Source organism: Pleurodeles waltl, chromosome 3_1 (assembly GCF_031143425.1).
Source record: "Pleurodeles waltl isolate 20211129_DDA chromosome 3_1, aPleWal1.hap1.20221129, whole genome shotgun sequence".
NCBI classification, from domain to species: Eukaryota; Metazoa; Chordata; class Amphibia; order Caudata; family Salamandridae; genus Pleurodeles; species Pleurodeles waltl.
In genome coordinates this window covers 126,992,066-127,009,417 of record NC_090440.1, presented here as the reverse complement: position 1 = coordinate 127,009,417, position 17,352 = coordinate 126,992,066, and the positions used below count along the sequence as shown (strand labels likewise).

General features: G+C 46.0%; 1 protein-coding gene across 1 annotated transcript in view; it reads left to right on the top strand.

Moving 5' to 3' along the window:
- Positions 1-10,419: 10,419 nt before the first annotated feature.
- LOC138283831 (sodium-coupled monocarboxylate transporter 2-like) overlaps positions 10,420-17,352 on the top strand; it is a 197,056-nt gene continuing 190,123 nt past the window's right edge. Inside the window, exon 1 of the mRNA XM_069221959.1 lies at positions 10,420-11,051. Within this exon, the coding sequence (XP_069078060.1) occupies positions 10,695-11,051 (357 nt within the window). The 5' untranslated portion in view covers positions 10,420-10,694. The remainder of the gene's footprint in view (positions 11,052-17,352) is intronic.

Here is a 17,352-nt window from a genome sequence, read left to right as displayed (position 1 = left end):
TTCCTGGTAGCAGCTGGGGCAGGCTCCTTTCCCTTGAGGCTGCCTGGTGCAGGCTCTTTCACCCTCAGGACATTTGCCCTGGATCCTTTTCCACCATGAGTGGGTGTGGTGATGACTGGGCCCATGGACTGGGTGGCTGAGGTGCTTGGCTGGGTTCTTCCCAACCTGGTCAGGCATGCAGGATGGGGGAAGGGTAGGGAAGAGGTCAATGGTGGATAGGAAAAGTTTCTTAGGGACACTGGGGCGGGAAGAGAGAGAAGGAATTGGAGTGGAGGAAGAGGGAGTGGTTGTTGGAGATGTCTGTCTGCTGATTTTGGGTACAGGTGCATGGGCTGGATGCTGTTGTGAGATGGATGGCTGTTGGGTGTCTGAGTACTTGTATTTGTGTACCTTAGGAGGGGGGCAGGCACAGTGGGAGAGGACACAGGGGACATGTGCATGGCTGTTGTGGAGGTGTCTGCCAGTGAGGTGTATGTTTTGCTAGGTGTGATGGTGATGCTGGTAGTGGATGAGGATGTAATGCATGCAGGTGTGAGTGTAAATGGAACTAGGAGGATGGTGGAGGAGGAGGGGGAGACAGTGGAAATAGTGGATGTTGGTATGTCTGCATCTGGATGGTGTTTGTGTGAGTGCCTGTGGGATGAAGTGTGGTGCTTGTGTTTGCCTGAACCACTCTTGTGTGTTGTCTTGTGTGCATGCTCGTCTGCCTGTGTGTGTGGGATAGGTTGGGGTGAGGAGAATGGGATTGGGAAGAGGAAGTTGGAGGGGAGAAGGTGGAAACAGGGACTATGGCTGCCATCAGAGAGGAGGCCACAGCCTTGAACGATCTCTGTTCGGCCGCCAAGCCAGTGTGAATGCCCTCCAGGAATGCATTAGTCGTTGCATCTGGGCTGCCAGTCCCTGGATGGCATTCACAATGGTTGACTGGCCTACAGAGATGGATCTCAGGAGGTCAATAGCCTCCTCACTCAGCAGGGCTCACTGGGGCAGGGCCTCAGGTGCCAGGGGCGAAGGAGATGCCCACCTTCCTGGGAGAGCGGGCATGGTCAACTCGATGAGGGGCTGCTGGGAGGGCGGTGCTGGTACGGGGGTGACGGCTGTACCTGTAGCTGAGGTGGTCACAGAGGTGTCCGCCACCACCAGGGAGCTTCCATCGGAGGAGGTATCTGTGTCAGAACAGTCCACTCCTGTCTCCGCCGTGGTGCTCCCCTGGCCCTCTGTTCCACTAGTATCCTCACCGTCGGTGGACTCTGCCTCCTGAGTCCTGAGGGATGCAGCTCCCTCCATCACCGGTGCCACTGCTCCTCTGCCAGTTGATGCTAATGCACATAAAGACAGAGTGACAAAACAATAAGGGGGGAAGAGACAAAGGATACACTTGGTCAATGGCAGCACCATCACCACCGTTGGCGTACACAGCACCCTCACTCACAGGGAACAGGCCTACGCACTATGCATTGCACTACCAATGATATTGCTAGCCACCAAGGCATGGGGAGGGGCACACACCGGCAAATAAAGCACACCTGGGACCCATGCAGCCTTGTCCAGTAGTGGATGCCTAAGAGCTAGGTAGCAGGATTATACCTTCAGAACCCTAGCTACCAGGGGACCTACGCTGCAATGCCAGGCCTGGCCTAGGGGCACCCACTGACACACACCCCCCACCCGGTGACCAGCCTACCATGCGTAAGTTATAATGATGTAAACTGTACTTACCCCCTTGTGGCTGCTCTGATGCCCTCAAGTGCCCATCTAGCTCTGGATAGGCCACCACCAGTATGCGGGCCATCGGGGGGGGGCAGGGTTCCACGGGCACCCCATCCTCGTTGGGAGGCCATCGCCAGATGGACCTCTGTTGACTTCCATGCCCAGCGTCTCAGGTTTTCCCACCGTTTCCAACAACTGCCTGCCGTAGACCCCCAGGGTCCACATGCCCTTGGCGATAGCATGCCATATACCCTTCTTTTGATAGACTCTGACCTGCAGAGGAAATACACACAGGAAAATAGTATTAGTCAAACAGTCCTGCCTGTTACACTTATGGCCCACCACACCCCTTCACATCACCATTTGCACACACATGGCCCAGCACACAACCAATACGCCGCCAAGAGGACATCCACCCACCCCCTTACACGAGGTCTTTGCACACACCACTCCATGCATTTATGCCACATGCATCGTGCCCACAGTGCACTCACCTGTTGATATGGAGGCCATGCAGAAGTCTGTACTGGGGTAGGACCCCATCAACCAGTCTCTCCAACTCCTCCGAAGTGAAGGCAGGGGCCCTTTTCCCTAGTCACATTGGCCATGGTAGGTTCCAGACACAGGTCACAGCAGCACATGCAGTGTAGGTCCTCTCGTGTTGAAGAGCAGATAGCAAGTGAGGGATGCAATAGAAAATGGCGGTCACGTCCGCGGCGGTGCATACCGTCACCGCCGGCGTAGATCACCATTGGCCACTGTAAGCCATAGGGCCCAATGTTATTCAAAGAGGAGTTGCACAGTGGTATCCGGCCGCATCCCACAAAGGCGAACAATGTCAGTGGAATTCCCTCACTTCAACCTGTCCCTCCACACAGAACAGGCAGATGCCATTTTCGGTGGGGGGGGGAGCAGGCCCTGGACATTTGCTGCGTCACTGGTGAAATTTGTACATACTGGACAATTCACACTTACCAAATACAAGTTCACAGCATGCAAAGTTCTGTTGCAGCCCCATTGTTCAGTTTGTGACCGGCTCCTCACTCTTTTGCCCCATAGATTGCAACTGCTGCGGATGAATAGGAGATGGAGGCATACCCTCGTGTACAGACCCCTGGTGGACATGGCAACAATGAAGGACAGGCACATCATCCTCACCTATAGACTTGACAGGGCCGCAATCAGAGAGCTGTGTGCCCAATTGGAGCCTGACCTGATATCTGCTATCAGTCAGCCCACTGGGATCCCTCCTCTTGTACAAGTTCAGTATCAGTGCACTATTTCCTGGCAACTGGTTCTTTTCAAGTGACAGTGGGCTTGGCAGCAGGGATGTCACAGCCAATGTTCTCAATAATGCTGACCAGAGTGCTGTCTGCCCTGATTAAACACATGTTCAGCTACATTTTATTGCCCCAGGTTGAAGATATGGCCACAGTGAAGGCCGAGTTCTATGCAATGGGACATATGCCCAACATAATTTGGGAGATTGATGGAAGACATATTGCATTTGTCCCCCCCGTCAAAATGAACAGGTGTTCAGAAATCGAAAGAGTTTACACTCTATGAATGTACAGATGGTGTGTTTGGCAGACCAGTACATCTCCAACGTCAATGCTAAGTATCCTGGGTCGGTGCATGATGCCTTTGTCCTGCGGAATATCAGCATCCCAAATGTGATGGCTTAACGACAGAGGTACAGGATGTGGCTAATAGGTGAGCCCTGGTTCCCACCACGGTTCCCACCACATTTATGATGGTGTATGGGTATGGTGTGTGCCATATGGGATAGTGTGTGGCTAAATGTTGTCCCTCAATATTTGCAGGTGACTCTGGTTACCCCAACCTATCATGGCTGCTGATCCCTGTGAGGAATGCCAGGGCAAGGGCAGAAGAATGTTATAATGAGGCCCTTGGGCGAATCAGAGGGATAATATAAAGGACCAGGTTCAGGCGCCTCCACCTAACAGGTGGATCCCTGTGCTACTCACCCAAGAAGGTCTGCCAGATAATAGTGGCATGCTGCATGTTGCACAACCTTGCCCTGAGACGCCATGTGCCTTTTCTGCAGGAGGAGGAGGCTGGAGATGCCCTTGTGGCAGCAACGGACCCTATGGACAGTGAGGATGAGGAGGCAGAGGATGAGGATGAGGACAACAGAACATCAGCCATCAAGCAATACTTCCAATGACACATAGGTAAGACAGTGTTACTTCACATTTCAATGACATTTTTGGGAATTTCTGTGGCACTGTCATGCTGTTTTTTCCCACTTCTATGCCCACTTACTGTACCCTTTGGCAATTCATTTGACAGATGTTGGTGATCTCACATATGCTCCTGGTGTGATCACTGCAGCCAGCTACAGGTCATACGCCTATGCTCATTTTCTGTACAGTTGAATTGCAATGTCTGTACCTGTTGAAATAAATACAGTACATACTTAAAAAATTTGACATACTCCATACTTTTTTTTTTCCAAAGGGGTTTATTGAAGTGCTAAAATATAGAGGGGCAAGTGTAATGGGATGGGGTGATGATGGAGGAAAGTCCAGGGTATTGTTCCAGTCTGTTTGAAGCATAAGTTAATTGTCCATGGGGACATAGGAAGGGGAGCAATGGCAGTTTGAGGTGGACAGGGTGACAGGGTGGGACACAAGGGTGAAAATCAGGAGAGTCTCATTTCCTGGCAGGGATCTTGGCAAGTGTCTCTGTCTTGATCGCAGGGAACGTTTGCGGGGTGGTTCACCTTCTGCAGGGGGAGGGATGCTGGTGGCCTGTTGGTCCTGTGGCGGGCCCCATGGCCACTAGCAGCAGCGGAGGTGGAAGGATGTTCAGATATCAGGCTAATGGCAGAGGGCCCGCTGGTGTGACACTGTCTCCCTCATAATATTGGCCATGTCTGCCAGCACCCCTGCTATGGAGACCAGGGTGTTGTCAATGGCCTGCAAGTCCTCCCTGATCCCCTGGTACTGTCCTTCCTGTAGAAACCTGTTCTCCTGCACACTGTCCAGGATCTGGCCCATCTTGCCCTGGGAATGTTGATATGCTCCCAGGATCTCTGTAAGTGCCTCCTGGAGAGTCGGTTCCCTGGGCCTGTCCTCCCCGTGGCACACGGCAGTCTTCCCAGTTTCCCTGTTGGCCTGTGCCTCTGTCCCCTGAACCTTGTGCCCACTGCCACTGACCCCAGGTCCCTGATTGTCTTGGGTATGAGGTGTGGCCTGGGGTCCCTGTAGAGGAGGACACACTGCTGATTGACGTGTCATGGGGACAGAGGTATGGGCACACTGGGTGGGTGCTGTGATGGTGTTTCCTGATGGGGGAGGTTCTGTGGTGGTGTGTGACTGGGCCTGGGTATCTGGCTGTCCAGAGGTCTCTGATGGGCCAGGTTGGTCATCCAGATCCTGAAGACCAGAGTTTCTATCATCACTGTGGGCCTCTTCTGTTGGGGGAGTGGATATTGCTGACACCTCCTCTCCTCTCCGCTGACATTGGCTAGGGTACCTGTGAGGATGTAAATGTTGTGTTATTGTTTCTGTGTCTGACATATTGTGTATCCGTGGCTTGCCCTCTTTGGTTGTATTTGCCCTGGCAGCTTTCACTTTTGTAAGTTGGTGTTAGACTTTTCATCCTTGGTGAGGTCTCTGTTAACTTTTTGCCTCTGTTTCCCAGGTTGTTGATGTGTGCTGGACTCTATTTTTGCTGTTTTTGTTACTGTGGGCACTTTACCACTGCTAACCAGTGCTAAAGTGCAAGTGCTCCTTTACAAAATGTGTATGTAATTGGCTTATCCATGATTGGCATATTTGATTTACCAGTAAGTCCCTAGTAAAGTGCACTAGAGGTGCCCAGGGCCTGTAAATCAAATGCTACTAGTGGGCCTGCAGCACTGGTTGTGCCACCCATATACGTAGCTCTGTAATCATGTCTCAGACCTGCCACTGCAGTGTCTGTGTGTGCAGTTTCTAACTGTAAATTTGACTTGGCAAGTGGCCAGGCCTAAACCTTCCCTTTGTTTACATGTAAGGCACCCCTAAGGTAGGCCCTAGGTAGCCCCAAGGGCAGGGTGCAGTGTATGGTTAAGGTAGGACATATAGTAATGTGTTTTATATGTCCTGACAGTGAAATACTGCTAAATTCGTTTTTCACTGTTGTAAGGCCTGCCCTTCTCATAGGTTAACATGGGGGGCTACCTTTAAATATGATTAAAGTGTAGATTCCCTTTGGGAGTGGATAGACATGTGGAGTTTTGGGTCTCTGAGCTCACAATTTAAAAATAGATCTTTTAGTAAAGTTGATTTTAAAATTGTGTGTTTGAAAATGCCACTTTTAGAAAGTGAGCATTTTCTTGCTTGAACCATTTCTGTGACTCTGCCTGTTTGTGGATTCCCTGTCTGGGTCAGTTTGACAGTTGGGCTGGTTGCACCTCACACTAGACAGTGGCACAAAGGAAGCTGGGGTGTAGTCTGCATTTCCTGATGTGCCATCTGTGCTAGGAGGGAGGAGAGGAGTGGTCACTCACACCTGAAAGGGTTGTGCCTGCCCTCACACAATGCAGTCCAACCCCCTGGTGAGTGTCTGGGTCCTGGCCTGGGCAAGGCAGGATTTCACAACCAAGAGAGACTTTGCTTTGAAGTAGGCCTACTGCAAAGGAGAAAATGGGTATAAGATTTGCACCCAAAACCACAGACTTTAGAACACTTCTGGAAACCAAAACGAACCTCTGCCTGGAAAAGAGCTGAAGAGCTGAGGAAGAAGAGCTGCCCTGCCTGTGACTGTGCTTTGTGGAGCTATCCTGCAGTTGCTGCTTCTGCCTGTGCTAGAGGACAAAGACTGGACTTTGTGTTTCCTTCCTTCTTGTGAAGATCTCCAAGGGCTTGATTTAGAACTTGCCTCCTGTTGTTTGAAGTCTCAGGGTCACCAAACACTTCTCTCTGCCAGCACCTGGAGAGACTACTATTCTGCCAAGTGGTACCCATACAGTTCCTGGGGCCCTGAGAAGAGAAGCTGGCAGCCCAAGAGTGAGAAATCCACGCACAGACCGCCGTGGGGGGAAAAGATCGATGCAACTCCGATCTGTGGCTGAAAAATTGAAGCGCCGCCGGCTTCGCAGCTGACAATCGTTGCCCGCCTGCAATGCAACCGGAAGATTGACCCCAGGGGCCAGAGAAACTGCACGCAGCATCGCTGACGGAGGCTGGTGAGATCGCAACCCATGCTGCATGGTTTTTGGACCATCATGTGGCTGAATTTCTGAAGCAAACACCACTGGGCGTGTAAAAATGACTCAAGTCCTGCCCGGACCCAGGAGTGCTGACTGTATCGATGCATTGCTCTCCTGCAGAGAGAAGAAATGACGCACGCCGACCCGACTAAAGGAGAAACGATGCAAGGTCTCGCTTGTGAGTGAAATTGACGCATTGCAAGACCATTTGGCTGCACACTTGCCTGTGCGGCGTTATTGTTGACGCACCCAAGGTACATTTTCACGCTAACAGCGTTTGCGTTGTTTTTAAAATTACATGAAGACTCTTTTTGCATTTTTAGTGATAACTTGACTTGTGTATTGTGGATTTTTGTCATTTTGGTCTTATTTTGTTTAGAAAAATATTTTCTATTTTTCTAAACATGTGTTGTGCCACTTTATAGAGTTTTCATTAAGTTACTGTGTGTGTTGGTACAAATACTTTACACCCAGCACTCCGAAGTTAACCTTACTGCTCGTGCCAAGCTACCAAGGGGGTAAGCAGAGGTTAGCTGAGGGTGATTGTCTTTTAACCTGACTAGAGTGAGGGTCCTTGCTTGGGCAGGGGGTAACCTGCCTGCCAACCAAAGACCCCATTTCTAACAGTTGGTATATGGTTGGATAGCTGATTCTCTATAGTGTGCATGCTTTAGTGATAGGTGTCCATGCAGGTCTGTGAGTGGTGTCCATGCATTGGTATGACATGCAGGGCTTGGCATTGGGAGAAGTGAGATGTGATGGTGAGGTGTGTGGGAAGTGGTGGAGTGATGGGGGTGAGGGTGAGGATGGGGGTATGTGATGGCATGCAGATAGAGGGGTAGTAGTAGTAGAGAGTTGACTAACCAGAGGCCAGTCCTCCTCCTACTCTGGCCAGGCTCTCAGGATGCATGATTGCCAAGACTTTCTCCTCCCATGCTTTTAGTTTTGGGGGAGGAGGTAGGGGTCCACCACCAGTCCTCTGTACAGCGAGTTGGTGTCTTGCTGCAATGGAAGGTACTTTCCCCGTAGTTCGTTCCACCTCTTCCGGATGTCAACCCTAGTTCTTGGGTGCTGTCCCACGGCGTTGACCCTGTCCACGATTCTCCTCCATAGCTCCATCTTATTAGCTATTGATATCTGCTGCACCTGTGCTCCAAATATCTATGGCTCTACCCTGATTATTTCCTCCACCATGACCCTTACCTCCTCCTCTGTGAATCGGGGGTGTCTTTGTGTTGTCATGGGTGTTGTGTGAGGCGTGTAGGTGAGGGTGTTTAGGGTGATGTGTTGGGGTGTGTGATATGGGGTATGTGGGTGGTATATAGGTGGAAGTATTGGTAGTAGTAGTGGTCTTGGTCTTGATCTTGGTGTCTGTCTCGTGCTAATGGTTTGTAGTCGGAAAGGGTTGTGGGTAATGTGGGTGTGTGTTTTATAGTGGTGTGGGTGTGTGGTTCTGGTGTGTGTATGGGTGTCAGGTGTGTGTCATTTAAATTGACCAATGTAATGTTGGTTTGTATGTGTGTGTGTAGTTTGAGCGTGGTGGTATATACCGCCAATGATTTACCGCCATTGAATGTCTGCCGTGGTGATTCGTGGGTCATAATGTGGTGGGCGTGGTTCTGTTGGTGTAATGGTGTGGGTTTTGATACCGCCACTTTATCACTGACCTTTGGTGTGGCGGCATTGTGTCTCTGGCTGAACAGTGACGGATTGGTGTATGTGTGTCATATTATGGTGAACGGATATCCGCCGAGGCGGCGGTAAGTTGGCGGCAGTTAGCGTGGCGGTAAGTGGGATTTACCCCCAATGTCATAATGAGGGCCATAATGTGTTGTTTTTAATAGGGATGCCTTTTTTTAGATAGCCTCTTCCAACTGCATCTGCTCCTTAAAACAGTGCACCTCATGCATTTTAATTTTAACATTCCCACTGAGGTGGAATAATAGCGCTTGTGGCCCAAGTGTGATATTGCCTGTCAGTGGTGCTGGAAGCATTTTTATGGTGAAGGTGCTGCCATTAATCTTATATCACTGAAGTCATACGGATTGTGAAAAATCCAAGGTCGTACAAAAATCAAGTGTACCAAATGTGTCATGCTAATTTAGTAAGTGAGCAGTAAGGGTGTGGTATGTAGCTAGTGGTGCATTTTGTAGCACTGGTGGGTTACACACTGTCAAAAAAGTGATTCATTGGTATTTTCCTAATTGCTGGTATAATTTGAAATATCGCTATCTTTCATTTACTAATAGGTAAATGCGTGTTAGAAAAAAACTGGCACCGTACAGTCTTTGATTTCGTTTCCTGTACCCCAGCAAGATAGTTCACTTTTATCAAATTCTCTCAATTTGCAGTCAGAGAAATGAAATTAAACACCAGTTTCTGAATGAGCAGGCACTCAGAAGAGATAGCCTAACATTGACTTTGTCTTTAAATATGCAGCAAATGTGGCAAGATAAACACAAAGTTTATAGGCATCTTTTTTGCTCATTCACCTTCTGACCCCCAGCATGAATATTTCTGGGGGTGCTGCAGCACTGGCAGCACCCCTGCTTCCAGCGCTTTTGCAGCCTGCAGCTATGTACAGATTACCACTTCTAGGTGCTCAGAAGCAGCCTGTCCTCTGTATATAAGAACTAAGAGGTCACCTAGCATGATTACATTAAAAAAAAAACAAGTTCTGATGTGATGGCTGACAATCCTCCACACAGAGCTCTCCAGTTTTGACATTTAGGAAAACTGTAAACTTTGACACACAAATTATAATTAGTTTGGCTCACAACAGTTTTGAGGAGGAGTTTTCTTTACCTGGGCTGACGTGAATAAAGCACACCAGAAAACGCTTATCCCCGGGAACTTGAAAATCAATTGGCTTTATCAGGAAGTGTGACCTTTATGCACCTTGGTAGGTACAGGGGATGGCAGAGCTGCTGCCTTTCTTCCTGGTTACTTATTACAGGTGAGAAGTGAACATTAGCTCTGTCCTCCCTCAGCCAGCACTGAGTGCGTTGAAGATAAACCGGACGAGCTGAAAGATAGCAGCAGGCATGACGGAGAAAACGTGCCCATTATTTCAAGTTACCTTCGGGTGGACCATATTTATATCAAATGAATGAATAAATGACATTTTATTTGAATGCAATGGGCTGAACTACTCACACGACATTCCTTACATGCACTGTCTATTATCATGTATGACAACAGATTCGCTTTTGTATTTTCATGTGTGCACAAGTGAGGGCAGATTCCACCTTTAGGGCTATAATTGTTACCACAAATGTGTGTTTGAGTTGTCAAGAATACTTTTTAAAATTGGTTGTCTCTGGGATTTTTGTCCAGATTTTACTTGATCACCTGTGTTCATTTGCATAATGCTGAGCCACAAAAGCACATATTAATTCAGGCAGCCAGAGTAATGGTTAACCCCAAATTAAAAAACTCAGCAGGTATATAACAAGGGAAAGTAGGGTGATCACAGTGGCCATGAGAGATCTTTCCTGCCCCTTCAACATATCTTATTTTTTCTTAGCTCAACTTTAGTGCCAACAGATGTTTACATTCATCTGTCTGAAAAGTATGAGAACTCTTGTGATGGTAAATATAGAAAGATCAAATTAAAACATCCCTCCGTTTTTATTTACATTTCAAGTCCATTTCGGCTGGAACAAAAGGTCTTACAATAGTCGGATTTTTTTCTACTTAGGATCCAGACAATTTATATATTGTTGTTGTCAGCTAATTTTCGTTGGCCTACAACAACCGAAAAATGAGCAGTTTAGAAGTAAAAGAGACCAAAACATTTTTGGTTTGGGATTATGTGGTATTTGCGGGCCTTTTCCTAATTTCTTCGGCCATCGGAGTCTTCTTTGCTGTTAAAGAGAGGAAGAACAAAACCTCAAAGGACTTTTTGGTTGGGGGCAGGCAAATGACATGTGGACCTGTGGCACTATCCCTGACTGCCAGCTTCATGTCCGCTGTCACTGTTTTAGGCGCACCGTCAGAGGTGTACCGCTATGGGGCATCTTTCGTTGTATTTTTTGTTGCCTATACGTTAGTTGTTCTTTTTACGGCTGAGCTCTTTGTACCCGTTTTTTATCGATCTGGAATCACCAGCACGTACGAGGTAAGAAGTTCTGCATTCACTGTATATATATGTGTAGGTGAATGACGTAAAATATGTGGTTTCATAATGGGGCATGGTTAAGACAGGACGCATGAGTTAGTGTAACTTTGTTTGCTAAGGATTTAAATTATGTATGAATGATGTTTATTGTAAAAGAGAAATAAACATTGCTGGTGGGAGAAACGTATATTCCTTTCGGCGTTGCGATGCAGAAGCCATAGGTGGTTGCTCATGCAAGATTCGACAGTACTACACGTCAGTATTTATACTCAAAGTATCATTCCTTCATTTTAAAATGTGTTTGTTAGTTCGAGGGTCTGATTCTAAATTACTGCCGCTTATTTAATTCATTTAAGTTAAATAGAGCTAAAAGAACGAATTTTCTAACTGCAATCACTACTCGGTTTTAGGCAATGTACGCATAGCTACATACAAATACGTATAACTGTCTTTAGTGCATAACATGCAAATATCAGTCTCTACAGCCTGCGTCAGAGTTATCGCAAACTTTGCTAACTCGTGATTATTACATATTTGGTGATAGTTTTGTTCGAAACTCTTCTAAACAACCATTGGAAGGTCACTAGGTCTGATTTTAATGTGCTAATGTGTGTCAGGTGTGTGTTACCTGCCTCTTTCTGTTCCTCCTATGTCTGTGCCTTGTCTTCCTTTCTCAAAACATTTATCACAAAGCATCAGCACCATAAGGCCCATGAAATATAAAGAGAAGCGCTGGCAATGAGGGGAATGGAAAAGGTAACCTTTCCCACCAGTGGTTTCTGCTGTTGCGAGGTAGGCAATGCAGTATTTCCTATTCATAGGCTAGTGGTATGGAGGATGAGCAGAGACAGATTTCTGTGAGTGCAATAATGCCAACATCACAGTTCTGAATTACAGGCAGATATGAAAGTTTCATAAACTGTAGGTGATGTGTTCATGGTTTAAAAGGAGGTGCTTCTTCTGAGGCTGTTCGGGCCGATCGATCTTTGATTGTGGTTAGGGTGGTAGGCTCTGGAGAGTTTCGGGTCTGTGATGTGCTAGGGGGGTCTGTGCAGGAAGGGCTACTCTACGAATTGGGCTTGGTGTGCAGGCTGTGTTCTTCAGGCGTAAGCTCTAGTTTTATATGAAGGGTCAGTGCTCTGGTCACTAGTAACTGGTTGTAATGAGTTACAAGTCACATAATCACACATCTAATGTGAATTATGCCTATTGGCAGTCACATCCTTCTGCTGAGAGTCTATTTCTGTTTTAGGTAGCTGGACTGGAGGCTGGGTGACAGGCGGAGCCTGTATCAGGGAGGTGGTGGTGGCTACCAGGAGCATTGTGAGTTTGTTGTTGACAGCATTTCAGTCATTGTAGAAATAGCTTTGTTCCAGGTTATAGGCCAACTATCTTGATCAATCTTAGCATTGTACTATACACCATAGAACATGTTTTATACACCATAGAACATGTGTGTGATAATAAGTACATGGACTGAATTATGGGGGGAGCTAATGGTGTTGTATTCGATAAATATGGCGAGTAAGTGTTATTGTCCATGGAATTTATGGATGCTTTTAGGGCGTTCAGGGTATCAACCTCTGGGTATAGTTTCAGAATATCGATGTCTGAACACTGACTGACATAAATATATTGTTTACAAAAATATTGCTGCATTGTTAATAATACAACATCTACATATATTTATGATACACTATTTATGCAAGACACTATTTCTGCAGATTATATTCTTACATTCATTCCTAAACCTGTACTGAAGAAATGGAGGTTCATACCATTAGGATGGATCATGCACTTCCAATTTTCATACCTGGTTAATAATTAACTCATATTTATGATTTGGGTAACCAGAGATAGTATTTTTTTCCTTTAGTGTATTATTATGTTCTTTGAAACTGAAAACAAAATATATAGGCTCAGATTTACAAATGTCATTAATTTACTAACACAAACCAGCCTGAAAGTACTCAAGTGGGATTTACCGTCCTACAAAAAAAGAGAAAGGAGGGCCTACCGTAGGCCCTGCCTACCAGAAGGGATGGGAGACCTTTTCTCTGTAAAGGGATATGTTCTCCCATGCCTAACACTAGCTCAAGTGCACCTAGTCAGTGTTTACCACTCAGGAGAAGAATCATGCTCTTCTTTATGTATAACCCTCACCCACTCTAGTATTTGCATGCTTCATCTTCGGTTTCACTCTGGCCCCTAAAAGCCAGGGTGGGCTCAACTGTATTCCAGGGAACTCCTTGTATATCATGGTGACCGGGGGAAGCTAAGTGTAATAAAGATGTCTCGTCCACAGCCAGGTACCCTTTATTAGTGCAAGGAAGGATGTTAGTGGTCCTATGACCCTTTCTGCATCAACATGTTTCTGCCCTACTTTAAGGCAAAATAATGGTCTAGGGCATTCGTCAAGACATGTTTCAAGTGCTGTTAAGTACCCCAGTGAGTATTATATTCACTTGAACAATGTACGATACCCAAATCATTGAGTAGAACTAGAACATAAATCAAATCTAGGCAACACAAGTAGCCTAAATGGCAGCGTTGATCAACTTTTGTGTGCAAAAAGAGTGGATTTATACCCAAGCGCACCAAAAAACGGTAGCACAACATAGAGACAAAGCCACACTACTGTATACAAAAGGGGCATAATGGGGGAAGAACCATATAAATTCTTTCAGGATTCCACAAAAAACACAACTCCTATAATAATACCGTGATCTGGCTTTGTATTAATTTTAGCACTGAATAAAAGCATGCACACAAAATTGGTCAGAAGGAAAACTATGGGCCTGATTACAACTTTGGAGAAAGGTGTTAATCCGTCCCAAATGTGACGAATATACCACCAGCCGTATTACGAGTCCATTATATCCTATGGAACTCGTAATAAGGCTGGTGGTATATCCGTCACATTTAGGACGGTTTAACACCTCCTCCAAAGTTGTAATCAGGCTCTATGTGTTTTTACATAATATGTCTAATTTCTGAGAGACAGGGTATATTATGTGATTTATATGTGGTCCACGGCGTGCACATAGAAACCTACACTGGAGAGTGCCCCCTGAGCATAAATCTCACTTAAAACAGTGCTTGCTTGCCTTCTTGCTGTGACACAGTGCTTAACATTGTGCAAATTCAGCAGTTTGTTGGAACACCCCAAGAAACATCATTAGCATGAAACCCTTTGAGCATTTAATGCTTCAGTACTTTTTTGACACTTTGTACGATGCAGTGCTGCAGAATTTCACTGTGCTGCATACATTTTACTTCATCTAGGTCTTCATTTGATTAACAATAACAAACAAATTGATGGAAGGAATGCTTGAATAAATCTCAGCCACTGGCAAGCACCTGAGCCACGTTCCAGTATATCAGTTTTCAACAACTATGCCACTAGACAGAGACCAGCCCCAGAAGAAACAGTTTAGCCTGAACTTCTAGGCAAAGTCTCCTGCAGATCAGAACAAAATCAACCCCTGACCAGTTCTGACTTACTTACGCCTCTTCAGTGAGATATAGCCTGAACCCTGAGGAACAATAAGTATTGGTCAATGTTTGGGCATACCTATCACACTCATGTCTATTGCAACAAGCACATTTGGTTGACAGCACAAGTATGGCCATATTTATCAAAAATTCAAGCAAAGCAGCAAGCCACCATTCTGCACTGTGAAAGGTCAGTAATGTGTTGTATTCACCACCGTACAGCATATAGCTGTCCTTTCCTAGCACTTGAGCATTTTTGGCTGCTAAGCGCCTCACAGACACCTTTGCATCATGTTGCAAGCGTGTCCGTATTGCAGGCAGTATGGTTTTTGTGCAGGAAGGGGCGCCTTACTGCACAAAACAATCCTCAGAAGCACTTTTCTCTTTCAAAGTGTTCTGCAGAGTGCAGAACTCTCAAAAAGAGAAAACGGAGAAATAAAGCTGTATCTCCTTGTTGCACCACTAGTGGAGAGTCATACAATTCTGATGCATTCCCAGGTCAACAAATCATGAGTGGATTTGTGAGAATACCCACAGTCCCCTATGACATGCCTCCCTGCTGCAAGGCAGCAATTTGTTCTGCCTTGCGTTGCCCTAGAATTATCAAGCTCAGGTGGCCTTGCGTGGCTTGATAAATCTAATTTAGGGTGTGCATCACCCTTGCATGCCCCTTGCGTGGCGCAAGGGAGATTCAAAGCATTGATAAATATGCCCCTTAGTTGAAAAATCACAATTGGTGCAGCTAAAACATGAGTGTGAAAACATTTAGGAACACAAATTCACAGTAAGTGCAAACTTGCTTTAGGTGTAAATTACTTTTAGGTGAAAAATAACTATTGGTGCAAAATAAGCAGCTTTGTGGTTTTACATTTTGACTGATACCCACTTCAGAACGGCAAAAGCATGTCTTTCAGAGTACCGTCAAACACTGAATATATATTTATAGAAAACTTTCACCAAGTCCAAACATACAACACCCTTCTATACTTTTATTATTTCCTAATTTTTTATTGACCCATGAAAATTGAAATGGCAGCGGTGTCAGCTGCAAATCTCAAGGGGCGTGGTGGGCGGGGGATTGAGGACGGAGACAGTGGGGTGAAAAAAAAAAATACTCTTACCTCAATGGCCGCCGCCATCTCCTCGCGCTCCTCTTCCCTTGTTGTGGTGTGTCAGCATTCAGTAGGACACCGGCACAGGGTCCCCAGCAATCCAGGCACTGCTTTCATGCTATGGCTAGCATGAAAGCAGCATCAGGATTGGTCTGAGTGGCTTGTACTGCCGTTAAGACGCAACCCTGGGGTCTGTGCAGTTTCTCTAGCCTGGCTGTTCAACACAGCCGGGCTGGAGAAACCTATTTGTGCATGTGTGTTTGGCCAGCCTGAGAGGGCTGGCCAAACACACATACGCACCTAGGTGCACTCTCTCCTCCTCCCACCTCCCGTGGCCCAGCCTGCTCCGCCCTTCACGTGCTGCTGCTATCGTTTATTTTTTCTGCTGCTGGTACAGATAGTGGGACGACGCTCCTTCGCCATTGCGAAGGAGCCTCCCCTGTGAAATAGAGATTGAACATTGCTTCATGAGAGGCCTCAGAAGGGACGACCTCTGTCACTGAAGTCAGAAAGAATAGGAAAGCTTGTGAAGGATGATGTTTCGTTTTACCAGATTCATTCTCTGTAGCCAGATGTTCCTCCCAAGATGACTGAACTTCAGGCTGCAGGAAATTGTGATTCCCCTCTGTCACTTAGGGCTGCCCTTGCCCTGTCTGCCAGCAAGGAGTCACAGTAGATGCCACTGAGCGACAGTGTATCTCTCTTTTCCATTGTCAGAAGTAACACTTTGGGACTTTCAGGAGCTCTGAATCCATGTGCTAGCACCAGAATGCATAAGAGTAACGGCTACCAAGTGGTGTGCTTGCCACCATAAGTGGCAACAGGAACCTTCCAGCTTCTTTTAAACTTCATAACGTTTGCCCTTATTGCAGATTTGTTAAGATCTTGAACTTTACATACTCTTGGTCATGTTCAAAATTGTGACTACACATCATAATCAAATACAAGGTTAAAAACGTGAAGCTTTCACTTCTATCTTACTGAGTAGTGCAAAGAGGGTCTGAGAGGAGGTCCTACGACGCAGATCATTCATAGATTTAAAACACAAAGGTTTTGTTGAGTCTTTGGGCATAAAGGGATGGGAAACAGTGATGGCGAGGCATACATCCTAACTACCTAACTGGGAATTGACTTGTAGAATGCAGGTCAGAGTATAAACACTAACTTACTTATGGCTATGTTTCAAAATGTAATATTCCAATTTGCTTTCTAAGTATGACTTTGAAAAGCTCTAATTGGAACTCTGTGTTATATTACATTTCTATTCTGATACAGTTTCTTAACCCCACATTAATTAATGAAACAATAGTGATGGGGACTTTTTTATTAGGTTTTAAGGCAACGATTATACATTGTGAGCTAGTTTAAAACAGACCTTAGATCTTAAGTATCTTTAATTATGCTTTACAGATCTTCCGCCTCTTGTTACATGCTCATGAGAATTGTGTTGAAGACTGGCATTTAAATTAAACACAAACAATTCTGTTCACATTGCAAAATATCAGAATACTCGCACAGGTAGTCCTAGAAAAAATGACAACTTTTGAGTGTAATTTGATTTTATACGGATTTACTACAATATTCACACGCTAAAACAGCTGCTTCAAAAAATATTTCATGATTGAAAGAATCATACTAGTCAGTTGCCCTGCATGGTTCCACCAGGTAGAGTGAGCAAGGCACTCAAACCCAAA